Source organism: Bombus pascuorum, chromosome 8, assembly GCF_905332965.1.
Source record: "Bombus pascuorum chromosome 8, iyBomPasc1.1, whole genome shotgun sequence".
Taxonomy (NCBI): domain Eukaryota; kingdom Metazoa; phylum Arthropoda; class Insecta; order Hymenoptera; family Apidae; genus Bombus; species Bombus pascuorum.
The window spans coordinates 14594657-14608142 of NC_083495.1; the positions used below are offsets into that span (position 1 = coordinate 14594657).

Below are 13486 nucleotides of genomic sequence, written 5' to 3' on the forward strand. Positions count from 1 at the left end.
TAATCGATAATTAACGTACTTGCTCCATTATATTGCTGAGATTTCTAAGTTGAAAGGAGCTTAGATTTCTCGCAAAACGAGTTTTACATACAAATTGCACGAGTTGATGGTAATTTTACGTGTTAGTTCAAACATAGCTTTAAGCGACTTGTTCTAACATAACAACTCTTCGGAATACTGACATATCTAACTTAATTAGCATGTTCAATAATTGATATTATTATTATATTGTATTCTTTATGTAAGTTCGAATATCTATAATAGGAACTTAAAGATAATATTTTCCATATGTGTGAATTCTACAGAACTGTATCTTAAACTGTATCTATTCGAGTATGTTAGGTATATATATGATTCTGATTAAACCGTTCAGCCACTAAGTTTTTAAGCTAATCTTGCCGTTCTATTTTCTTTGTTCACGCTCGTATCCGAAATAGGAAAGCAATAAAATGGAATAAAATCTTGTAGAAAAGCTTTTCCGAGGAAATGTTTACGTAGGAAATAAGAATGTTTCATTTTTACGAATGAATATAAAACTTGATGTTGTTTGAAGATCATAGTTGAATAGCAATGCCATATTTCTTATCTTTCGTAGAAGAGCAATTTTAAAATTCAACACATTGTCAACCAATCCAATATCAAAGCTATTACTATGCATTTGAATCCGTATACAAGATTCATTTCAAATATCTAGAATATTTGTATAAGCAAAAAGCACACAGGTAAGGTAAAGTAGAAAATTTATACAGACGAATGGTACGTAAGTAGAATAGAGTATTACAATATTCATAAAGGCAGGTAGTACGCAATTAGTTAAAAAGTGATTAATTCCGTTATAAAATTATTATCGTAGCTGGTCTAAAATTTCTACACAGCACCGTATATACCCAAAAGCATTGTGTCCAAAATTTCCGTAAATAATTTTCTACAACGATTATTACATGTCAGTAGAAATCAATTAAAGGTTATAAATCACTGGAACCTACGCGCCAACGTTACGCGATGCATGTTGGTTTTACGCGTATACATACAACAGTGTAAATACACATGGATCTCGGTGATATGCATTTTCCAGCAACGCTTTGTAGGAAGGCGTTTCGTTAATTTCCGGCGTGTCGAACAATATTTTTCGCGACATGCATGTCGCGTTTCGCATCGGCTGTTCCCAATCGAATCAACGTATCGTCGACCGGTGGAAATTCAACTTTCATCCCGAAATTGGCTAAATGCTGTTTGCCTCTAACAATCGAGTCGCGAGGGAGCGGTTCTGTGAATGGCGAGTATAATCGGCGTATCTACCGGAAGTCCGGCCTACGGGTTCCGGCCCCGAGCCACACGCTCATCTCGTTGTCTCTCGGTGTTCTTTTTTTTCCCCCTTTTTTCTCTCCTCTTCTCTTCTCATTTTCCTTCTCTCTTCTGTTTTTCCTCCGTTTTTTTATTTCATCGTGCGTATAGTGGTTGAACAACGAACGCTGTTGACCGAAAAAGAGGGGCACGAGCTTCCATATAACTCGAGAGGGCGAGAGAAGTTGACGCAGCTGCAGAAGTCGCAGGTGGAACCGGATTAGATTATCAACGCCATTCCTGGGGACGACACGGCTGCTTTCGCGGAGGAGCTGTTTGTCATTCCAGAAATTCGAAACACGCTCCTACGTTGACGTTGCTCTCGAGCTTGCGTTCTACCGGCCGAATTTAGAGCGAAAATGGTAGTTTGATGAATGTTGACTGTAGAGGGAGGGATTAGACGAAGAAACTTTTTAATGGAAATTAAATCCCTTGTTTCCGGTGTAAACTTATGCATTGTTAAATACATCGCGCGAGAAAGGGGGTAAAGCATTTTGTTAAAATATTTCTGCATTTTTTAAGATATATGTGTGTACGTATAAGAATTATAGGGAAAAATGTGATAAGTACGATTTTATTGATTTTCCGAGTTTTATGTTATTTAGTGGTTAAAAAGATTGAGCTTAGCTTTTATATAATTAAACAACGGAGAAATCTATTATTTTTTTATTCCCGTTGAGACACCTTCTCTTAAGATAAATAAATTAAACCGGCACTTGTACTATTATTGATTATATTGTTATAATATGTATATAAAATACATATAATACAATTGGTTGCGTAAGAAATAATATAAGGAAGAAATATCTCTAAAATATATTCATTCAAAAGCGTTGCTACAATTAGGCAATTAAAAATCTTCTATAAAAATAGAACGCATATATTTTACTGTTCCTCTCAAACGCCAGCAAACTTGCTGAATAAATCTACGAGATTCATCCTGATATGTATCCCCAAAGGAGATAGCTCTCACGTCAAACAATTCCTATATTTTTAAGCTTCGGAAAGTGTGCCCACTGCAGGTTTGCGAAAGGTGAAAGGTTAACGCGAACCAGAAAATAGTGTGCAGGTTGCGTTGTAAAAATGCAAATGTGTTATCACGAAAATCAGAGCAAAGAATGAGGAATCTAATTGCAGACGTTCTTCGTAATTTTAAAAAACATCGTTTAAAATACTAGTAAAATATTAAATACATTAAAATATGCATTGTTTTGACAATTATACCTTTGGCTCTATTTTATATTAAAATACGATTATTTATAAAATGGCATTAAAATCGATAAATATTATCCTCAGTTGCAATTATTTTGCTAATTATTTTTATCCTTTTTTTGTTGACAGATCGACTATCCAGAAGTACATGGAGGAAGGATGCATCGACCACCGCACCCTCATCCCATAACCGACCATCGACAGGTCAACTTGGTCTTCGATGATACGGTAAACATCTGTTTTCGAATTCTTTTTCCCCTCGTCTCAGATAGAAATTGCAGGAGTACGTTCAGGCAAATTTTAAAAAGGCATTCACGATCGCATTTCTTTTTTGACTCGAATTCCTGCGCTTGAACGATGCTATCATAAATACATTGATTCAAAATAGGCGAGATTCAGCCTTGGCTAAGTCCATCGATTATTTCGAAATGATAATCCGTGACTAATTTCTTTGTCTATTGTGTCTTTTAAATGGATAGTAGGAAAAGCCAGGTTATCCTGTCAAAATATATTTATTTAGGTACTAAGGACAAAAGTAAATTGGTCTTCTAATATCCGACAAACTGAGTGATTATCTATCTAACAATAAATACAAGTTAAAATAAACAAAAATCAACAAAAATGTACCTATCATGTTTTTACTGCGTGACGTTCAATTGCAAAGGTAGGCTTAGTTACGCCTTGTTTCACTTTAACGCAATCGATAGCGTGGTATATTCGTATCTGATGCAGCTTGACAGAGACTCATGGCTGGTATCTATCGGTAAATCGGTACCTGATGCACTTTTGCTGATCATTTTCCTTGCAACGGTTCATGATCATTTGTCTTACGTCATCGGCGTGCAGATGGTTGAAAGAAAGTTTGATGTCGTCGATCCGTGACGTGTTCGATGCGCCCACGCGTTCTCGATAATCGAAAACACATAAGAGAGGAAGATGATGGAAAAATAAAAAAGTGAAGATCGTTAAAAGCGGCTAGTGGTAAAACTTTTAAAGTAATCTTTTTTCCTTCTTCATTGTACTATTCTACGCTTTCTCATGCATTTCAAATGCCCGTGAAGAGAAGTTTTATCAGTTCGTGAATTTTCTTATCTCCATAGAAACGTATACGCGGAAAATTCACCAGGTTCCGAGGAGTAAACAGCGATCATCGTAAAGCGAGAAAGGTTTTCCCGTGCTGGAAAGTGGAACGTAACGCGGGATGCGATTTATAGACGCGTTGTAGTTGGAGAAAATTTATTTTTTTTTCATCGCACGATGAATATTCGTTTTTTATATGCCTGTTATCGGTTTTGAATCTGTTATCATGCTGGATTTCTTTAATTTTGACGCATTTGGAGTATTTCTTTTCCTTTTTATATTTTTTATATATCCTGTTATTCCTTTGGAAATTGTTAAAATTTAGTTATTAACTACGTATGATTTCCAAATACTGTTAAACAATTTATTTTAGTCTTATATTTTTGAAATATAGAAAGGATTAATAGTAGATATATTCTATAGTATTTTGAATCATGTATTTGACGGTATATGTACAGAGTACTTTTGATATTTTATACGACAAAGTTAATATAACTAAGATTATCCCTTAACTACTACTGTGGGGTTCTCAAGTAACCCAGACGGTATAAACATTGTCATAATTTTACTCTCAAGGAACACATGATGCTTAACTGTCTTAATAAGCTGCAAGTAGGGTGAGCCTTATAATTCTAGCTTATAAATTCCGATTTTTATTTTTTATTACTTCACAACTTCACCACAAAGTCAACATATTTCCATATTTCATTCTACAGAAAGTAATTTACATCATTTTGGAATACAAATTTCTACCATAACTTCATTCCTACTTTCCCTAGGATTTTAATTGAAATAATATTCGAAATTTTATTTGAAGTACAACTATTTAAATTTCGCGTAAACAAGACCGAAGGAAGTTCCGCTTTCCCTCGCTAGAATTTTACCGGCACGCGGCGCTTCGGATCGAAAGTTCGTTAAGGCGCAACGCGTGCGTGTAAGATGATCTACATTAAAGTGTCTCTCCCCTAAAGAGTCTGTGGAATGCACAATGCACATCGGTGGCGTGCACTGGTATGCCAGTGTCTGCTTGAGTAGGAAGAAACTGAATGGGAGAAGCAATTTGGAAAGTCTGTGGAGCAGGACAAAAGGAAAAGTGAGACATGGGCACGACATAACGGGTCGTATAAATCATCCGTCGGGTCGGCCAGTGGCCTTTAAGCAGTTACTATCCGCTGCGTTGGATGCTTTGAACAGATCGGTACTCTTTTCTTCCAGTATCATCTTTCTCTCTCAATTGCTTACCGACTGACGATTGACCGACCGTCGACTCCTTAAGCTCGTTTCACTCGGCTTTTGAGCCTCTCGTATCGTTTCAGTGTGAGGTTCATCTGATCACAGACAAAATTTTCCAGGTCAACCTGTACATAAAATGTAACCAAAATTCGATGTTTGAAAGAAATTTTCTGGAGCAATTTTATGCAAAGTGCTTCGCGATGGCTGATTTGTTGATAGTGAATGATTATTTGGTATGTGACCGATGTCTGGATGTCGCTGTAGATGTGCATTTATTCGCATACAAAGAATTATTTTATGTGTGAAGTTCCATCTGATTACAGATGAAGTTTTAACTGATTCATGGACTAATTCAATGTTTTAAAAAAATCTCAAGTCTTCATCACGCCGTATGTGATGTTATCCAAGCCAACAAATTAGGTTATAGAATTGTATTCTGATTACTAATGTAATAAAATAAACGAAGAAACCTTAAAGAGTATAAAACGAAGTATTGAATAATATATATGTTTATAGTGTCAATAATCGACTAATACCGAGATGCAACTAGAACGAATTGAAAAATTTAGTCGGACATTAAGACGTGTCATTGATAGGAGTGTTTTGTTAGTGTCACGGTCAGAAGCTACAGGTGGGCCCCCCAACGTGCGCCCCCCTATTGAGACGGACCTGAGGCTCGCGGCTCGGTCGGGTCACGTGACCCTACACTTTCGAAGGGAATGCCGGTGGCTGGAGGATGGGTGGGAGAGGGACGAAAGGCAGTCCCATGTCCGCTACTTCGCTAAGCTGACGGCCCACGACACGGGGCACACCAGACGCGCCACGAGCTTCGTAAATGCACACAAAGAAGGTCACGTCGTTCTGTGTGTATATACGATCGCATATGCCATCGCGAATGAGAGGTGTGAGTTTCGTGAGTTCGATCGAATCGTGGACAACGAGCAAAAAGAGAATGTGGCCGGACACTGCTCGTTCTTCTTCGCGTTGTTTCTCGTGATCTAAAATACGGAAGAGCATAGTGCCGAGCAAGTGCCATTAGTTAAGACGATAAGGATGGACGCCTTCGGCATGTACCAAGTGAGTCTGACGATCTCCCGCGGACTCAAAATGGCCTTGGTTTACACGTTTACTTTTCTCGTTCTTCGGATTTCCTTCAAACGAGTGCACACCGTGTTCGATCATGGATGATCGTTGTTGATTATCGCCGGATGACAGATGTCACGATGTTTTTGTTTAGACATACGTACTTGTGATTTCTGTCTCTTTCTTCACCGTGCGTGTTTTCTCTGGTTGCTCGATGTTGCGTGCGTGATGTCATGTCTGGTAACCTAACCTAACTTAAGAGTAGAGCCTGTCCCTGTCCCCATCACGCCCATTCCTAGTACTACTCCGTAAACGAGTACCGCTCGTAGTACCCATGTTTTTGTCCTACATGCTTCTTGATCCCGTTCTTTACAGCCTCTTCCTGCCGATTTACAGATCGATGTCGATCCATGGATGATAGATTGCAGGTTATTTTATTCGTAGGTTCTTTTTTTCTTGTAAGGGAATTCGAACGGTGCTGATATCTTCTCTTGAACTTGCACCGTGCTATTGTTTACAATCGTGATTACATCGGTAGATCGCGACGAAGAATGCGTTGCTTTGTATTAACATCGTCCGGGACGCTACATTAATGTAAACACTTTGGTTTGCATATTTGAGAGTGTAGCAATAACAAAGCGAATATGTTGATCGTCTTTAATTAATGCGAAAGTATTACGGTGTACGTCATGTTTAACAGTAAATCGATGCAGCTATAAATATTTAGTATATAAGTTTATCAAGCATAAACATTTAATATTAAGCGATCTTTAGAACAATTGCTGATAAAAACTGTGCAATAAAATATAAGAATAAAGCATAGTAATAGTGAAGTGAACAAGTGCATAATTAATTCAATAATTTTGCACAGTTTTCTCAAGGCCTGACAGGCAGGCCAGAGCTGTATCAAAAGTCCAATAGAAGCAGCCATTCGAGTGACACAAGCTCAGCATACAGTGGTTCAGACACCATGACATCTGTACAAGGTTCATTAGATGCAGATGCAGACGATGTTGATCTTTCAGGTCTTGTTGAATCTATAGTAGACAGCGATGAAGAAGAAGATCTTGCAGAAAGCATGGATGTAAGTACACTCTTTCTTAAACGGTTGCTTAAATTATAAAATTAAAGAGTACACAAACAAGAATTATTTTTACTTGCGTTTCCAGAGCTTGACTGTCCGTGATCCAGTCAGAGAATGTTTAGAAAAAGATCCTATGGAAAGGACGGAAGATGATATAGAAACGCTCTTAGAATTCACGCAACAACTAAAGGCTTTCACAAATATGACCTTGGCAGTAAGAAGAGCGCTGTGCGCTGTGATGGTGTTTGCAGTGGTTGAACGTGCTGGTATGATAGTTTTGAATGATGGAGAAGAATTAGATAGTTGGAGTGTGCTCATAAATGGTGCTGTGGAAATTGAGCATAGCAATGGAGAAATCGAACAGCTGCACCTTGGTGACAGTTTTGGAATCTTGCCCACTATGGAAAGACTTTTGCATAGAGGTGTAATGAGAACAAAGTGAGTTCTATGTTAGAAATTTTCTGTCGCCAATAGTTATCAAACGAAAATTCCATTAACACGTCTATTTCTTTTTCAGATGTGATGATTGCCAATTTGTATGTGTTACTCAGGCAGATTACTTTAGAATTCAACATCAAGGAGAAGAAAATACGAGGCGGCACGAAGAGAATGGGAGAGTGATTCTAGTAACAGAATTAAGGGGTGCTTTAGATGGCGGAGCACGCAGAGGTCATGTAGTTATCCGCGGAACTCCTGAACGTTTAATGTTACAACTTATCGAAGAAAACAGTATTACTGATCCCACTTATATAGAAGATTTCTTATTAACGCATCGAACATTTATCGATAGTCCTTTATTAGTTGCGAGTCAATTGTTAGAATGGTTTGATCAAGCACAAGTCAGAGATAGAGTTGCCCGTGTGGTACTTCTTTGGGTAAATAATCATTTTACTGATTTTGAAACTGATCCCGCCATGATGGAATTTTTGGAAGCATTTGAAGCCGGTTTAGAAAGAGAAAAAATGCTAGGTCAACAAAGGTATACATCAATTTTGATAAATTTATATTCGTTATGATAATTATTAAGCATTTATAGTATTTAAAAATCCTTCAATAAATTTCAGATTATTAAACATTGCGTGTGCAGCAAAAGCAAGAACGCGGAATGTAACATTAGCAAGGCCTACAAGGGACGAGGTCTTGCATTTTAGTATTTTGGGCGGATATGAAAGAGGTTTCGGCATTTTTATTTCAAAAGTGGATAAAAAGTCAAAGGCTGAAGATGTTGGCTTGAAACGTGGTGATCAGATTTTAGAAGTAAATGGACAAAGTTTTGAGCACGTGAGTCACGCCAGGGCTCTTGAAATCTTAAGGGGATCTACTCATCTTAGTATAACTGTTAAATCAAACTTACTTGGTATGTTACATTTTGTAGAAACAATAATTTGTGGATTATATTTCCTTTATGCGAGCAATGAATTACTGTTGTAGCGTTTAAAGAAATGCTTCAGATGCCAGATGACTCGCCGAGGCCGCGGGGAAGAGCAAACAAACCTGAAATTTCAAGAATACAAACAGATCCACGTGCAAGGTTGTCCACGCACGTGGACCCGATAACTCCGGGAAATCCACTGAATCCTTTAGTAGGCGGTGTTCCACTGTTAATACCTGATTCTAATGTTTCTCCTTGTAAAGATGCTAAAAAAGAGCATAAAGGATTCATGACGCTTGGACCGAAAAAGAGATTTCAAAAAGCTCTTATGAAAATGAATATACTGCCAAAGAATACTATTAAGTAAGTTAAAAATATATCTGTCATTTTCTTTTATTTTTTTCATTTTTTTTTTTTCCTTTTTCTAATGCAAGAAAATATATTTTACATAGGAGTGATTCATTTTACAGTGATGGTGTACATGTAGACGATCCTCTCGCACCCCCTCATACACCACCGGGAACAGGAGGACTTGCACAGACTACTAACCTTTATCATTCGAAAAGTAATCCTGACCTTACATCGTTATATTGTTATGACGACTTAAGGGCGCCTGATTATCCAGAACACGTTTTGAAGGTTTACAAAGCCGATCAAACTTGTAAATATCTTCTTATTCACAAGGAAACAACGGCGCACGAGGTAGATATTTAAATCGTGGGAAACAATATGCACGATTAAAAGTTTCTATCTGTATGCTAATATATTATTTTAGGTGGTAATGCTAGCTCTCCAAGAATTTGGTATAACCGAAGGCAGTTCGAATTTCTCCTTGGCTGAAGTTAGCGTTGGGGAAGGAGGAATGATTAAACAACGCAGGTTACCTGATCAGTTGCAAAATCTTGCGGAAAGAATTGGCTTAAGTTCACGGTATTACTTGAAAACTAACGGTATCTCGGAGACGTTCGTAGCAGATGAACAAGCGCCAGAACTTATACGCGAATCTCAGGTTCACTTCTTACAATTAAATGCCGTTGAAGTTGCAATTCAATTGACTTTACAAGATTTCAGTATATTCAGGTAACTTGATAATACTTTTAGTTTCTTTGCAAGTTATTTTTTGCAAAATGGAAATATTGATTTGCGTGCTATTATTAGGCAAATAGAATCTACGGAATACGTGGATGATTTATTCGAATTGAAGAGTAGATATGGAGTGCCTATGCTCAGGCAGTTTGCAGAACTAGTCAACAGAGAAATGTTTTGGGTTGTGACAGAAGTTTGTTCTGAACACAATCTTGTTCGACGTAGTAAAATAATAAAACAATTTATAAAAATAGCCCGTGAGTTTTTATCCTCATCCACTGTAATTTTTTGTTACACGAGTATCCTAATATCTTTTTGTTTGCTAAACAGGACAATGTAAAGAATGCAAAAATTTCAATTCCATGTTTGCTATTGTGTCTGGCTTGGGTCATGGGGCTGTCTCAAGATTAAGAGCCTCTTGGGAGAAACTGCCAAGTAAATATCAAAGGCTATTTAGTGACCTGCAAGAATTAATGGACCCGAGCCGTAACATGAGCAAATACCGACAATTAGTAGCGTCTGAACAAACACAACCTCCTATAGTAAGTTCTCACGTTACTTCTAACTATTAATTACATACTTTGTTCTTTTTATTATGCAGTAGAATAACACGAAATGTTTATATTTTTTTTCAGATTCCATTTTATCCAGTAGTAAAGAAGGATTTAACATTCATACACCTTGGCAACGATTCCAGAGTGGAAGGTTTGGTAAATTTCGAAAAGCTGAGGATGATAGCGAAAGAAGTGAGAACGTTAACGAACATGTGTTCTTCACCCTACGATCTATCAATAATGTTAGAAAGAGGTGGCCAGCCACCTAGTTCTGCCATGGTTGCGTTAAATCAAATGACTACTGGAAATCAAGGTAATCTAACTTGAGTATGTAGAAACAGAACCAGCAATGTGATGATTCGTTTTTACTAACAGTGTTGCAATGTCCAGGAGGACAAACGGCAACAGTAAAAAGGCGGAAAAAGTCTACCGCTGCACCAAACCCGAAGAAAATGTTCGAAGAGGCTCAAATGGTTCGAAGAGTGAAAGCGTACCTTGCCAACATGAAAGTTATTACTGACGAGGAACGATTACATGCTTTGTCTGTGGAATGCGAACCTCATGCAGGAACTGCCGCAGTAGCCGCAGCGGTACCTCTCAGTGCAAGCAGAGGAAGAAGGCATCCTTCGCCTACTTTGTCAACTACAAGTAGTGCTAGCAGCACCAGTGAAGGTAGAAAGAGTATACAAGGTAGGATATTTTTATCTTTCGTTTGAATTAATTATTATGTAATATTAATTATTATAAAATATTAACTATTGTATATTTTTAGGTACAAAGTTTGGAGCTGCATCGCCACAAGCAGTACGGAAAATGTTAGCGCTTTCTGATCCCCACAAAACTCGTCCGTATCAACCGAAACATTGCCCACCAGCACTTCCAGTGCCTGGATTGGCATTGCATTCCAGTGGATTGGAGCCTAGTCCCGGTGCACCTAGGAGAGTAGGATCTGGTAGCCGAGTTCCTATGCATGAGAGATCCCATAGCGATACTCCTTCCAGTTTACCACCACCTGTCGATCTCAGCGCTGAAAGTAGTAGCGTAACCAGCTTGAGCAATCTTCAGCCGTTACGAAAAACGTTGACCAGTGGTAAGTTGATTAATTTCGACACATAAAATGGTTCGAAGCGAGATGCTGTCGATCATCGTTTAACATACATTGTATACACACATACAAAACATATATACACGTGAATACTTCAACAGTGTAAAGTTTTTTCTGTGTCTCTATACATATTGCTAGCTTTAGACGATGAATCATACGGTGCTTCTTTTTCTTTTTATTTTGAACGTTGTTTCATTGCGACACACAAATACAGCAGACACATCTCGCGAAGTACCATTCAGTGCACCTTTTCATTGCTCGTGACCGTACACACTGGTCAGGTCTCGCAAATTCTAAAAAACTATCTCATTTTATATGCACGCTGCACAGCCGTTTACGCAATTCATAAATGTTCCATGTTTATATTTAGCTTATCCATTTTACACGCATCTTGTACGCCGATTACCGTAGCTCGCGCTTCTTTTCGATCAATATTATCGTCCCGTGTTATACACACCACGGTCCTGATCCCAGGGCGAAGCACGTCTAGCTTCAATTTAGATCACTCACCATGGGACATACGGACGCGTGAATCACATCCTTCAACGATTTAATCTCAATGCTATAGTCTATGTCTTTTTTAAATCACTTTTTATGAACAAATTTAAATAGACAGTAGTTTCAAATATTTTACTACAATTTCTCTTAATACTTTCTTCAGTTTAAAAACTGACTGACAATTAATTGTATTGTAGGAAATATAAATATTGCTCCTGGAAATAATCTCCTTCTGATAAATATCATTTTCCAGGATCTAATATTTTTCTAATTTTCATTTTTTTTTTTTCTTTCGGTAAAGATAATAATATGAATCTTAATTTTGTTAGAAGTAGCTAGTAGTCGCTTACAGAAGGACGATCTCTGGTAGGCGTGCATCGAAAAACAAATGCTGTGCCAGCGCAACTTTTAATCGCGGTCAAGTCTACATTTTTGTAGGCGTCAAACTGACGTTTGTTGGCTCTGATTTTTTCAAGTGAGAAAGCGAGAGAGAAAGAGAAAGAAAGAGCGAACGAGTGATATACGGATTACACGCGTTCAATGAAACGCGATTAATACTTGTTAGATAATTAGCAGTTAGCGGGCGCATCGGGGCGAGAAATGGGCTATAGAATGTGTAGTGATAGAAGTGTCTTGGGGACGTGTGCGTAGGTTCGGTGACGAGCAGTGACAGTGGTCACAGTACACAGCTGGACAGCCACAGCGGAAGCAGCGTAGAAGCTGGTGGTAGTCCACCGCCACCTCAAAGACGGCACTCCGCCATGCAAGGTACGTAAACTTGAACCAAAAGAGATCAAATAACTCCACAAGCTCGTGCTCATTACCTCTCTTGTTCCCTTTTTTTGCCCGTTCCGTAGACCGTAGTTTAGAAGGTAGAACCAAAGAAAGAATCTGGAGTGGTCCAACGAGATGAAGTTGCCTTTTCCATTTTACCTTTTTTTTTTTATTTTTTTTTTTTACTTATTTTATTTTTTATTTTTTACTTAAAACGTCGTCGTGTTATTGGCGACCCGTGTATATCGTGTATGTCGTTGATTGACACAGTAACTGCGTGAAAGTTCGTTTCGTGATACGGTTGGGTGTTGAGTCTATGAGTCTCTGTTTTTCTTATTTTTCTGTTGTAATCGCAAAAGTGATCGTACAGAAAAAATATTTGTTCTTTTTTTCTAGTAGTGTGTGACGTATCGTTAGATATTTTTGGTAGTTAGTAAACAGAGAATGATTCGTTTTTTGAAAACGTGTGATACCTGTTGTACGTCTCTTGATGACTATATGAGTATCCTTCGTGTAATTATCACATCTGTTTCTCATTTTTTATTTTTTTTTCCTCTCTTTTTTTTTGTTCTCGTTTGATACTAAAAGTAATCGAAATGTTTTCTCATTACAGTTTGCCGTTTCACACAGTCGTAGTCCGTTTACTCCTCCGAATCATTCGTTTCACTGTCCGGGTCACGATTAGATTCTAACGTTGAAAAGAAAACGTATGTCCCATGGCCACTCATCTTCATTCTCTCTCGTCTATGGTAGTTAAGAAAAAAATCTCCGTGCAATTTAAGCTACAGCATATATACGTTACATTATGTGTATATTACGTACATACACTCTTTTTACCGTACCTATCCGGTACTTTATTTATTTATCGTTTAGCCGAGCGTTGCGCCGATAACGTAGGTAAACGTGCTTTATAGCCGCTTCTATCCCGGGAGTTCCAATTGCTTTCAGTACATTTATCGCTTGAAGCTTTTTCACAGAGACTCGCTTCTTTACGCAGGGGCATTATTCACGCATACACGCATACATTGATATTTATATAACGACACATCGACCCAATTTTT

At 38.0% G+C, this 13486-nt stretch overlaps 1 protein-coding gene across 9 annotated transcripts in view; it reads left to right on the forward strand.

Annotated features, from left to right (window-relative positions):
- LOC132909870 (rap guanine nucleotide exchange factor 2-like) overlaps window positions 1-13486 on the forward strand; it is a 262500-nt gene that overhangs the window by 238113 nt on the left and 10901 nt on the right. For 4 of the 9 annotated variants that reach the window (XM_060965025.1, XM_060965030.1, XM_060965023.1 and 1 more), the window contains 14 exons: window positions 2686-2784; window positions 6824-7036; window positions 7122-7474; window positions 7554-8015; window positions 8101-8393; window positions 8468-8771; window positions 8861-9110; window positions 9184-9488; window positions 9567-9751; window positions 9825-10036; window positions 10130-10361; window positions 10424-10738; window positions 10821-11138; window positions 12303-12419. In XM_060965025.1, the coding sequence (XP_060821008.1) occupies window positions 2686-2784; window positions 6824-7036; window positions 7122-7474; window positions 7554-8015; window positions 8101-8393; window positions 8468-8771; window positions 8861-9110; window positions 9184-9488; window positions 9567-9751; window positions 9825-10036; window positions 10130-10361; window positions 10424-10738; window positions 10821-11138; window positions 12303-12419 (3658 nt within the window). Of the gene's footprint in view, window positions 1-2685; window positions 2785-5640; window positions 5947-6823; window positions 7037-7121; window positions 7475-7553; window positions 8016-8100; window positions 8394-8467; window positions 8772-8860; window positions 9111-9183; window positions 9489-9566; window positions 9752-9824; window positions 10037-10129; window positions 10362-10423; window positions 10739-10820; window positions 11139-12302; window positions 12420-13486 lie in introns of those variants that run through there. The other 5 variants (XM_060965027.1, XM_060965029.1, XM_060965026.1 and 2 more) reach the window with 4 other exon arrangements.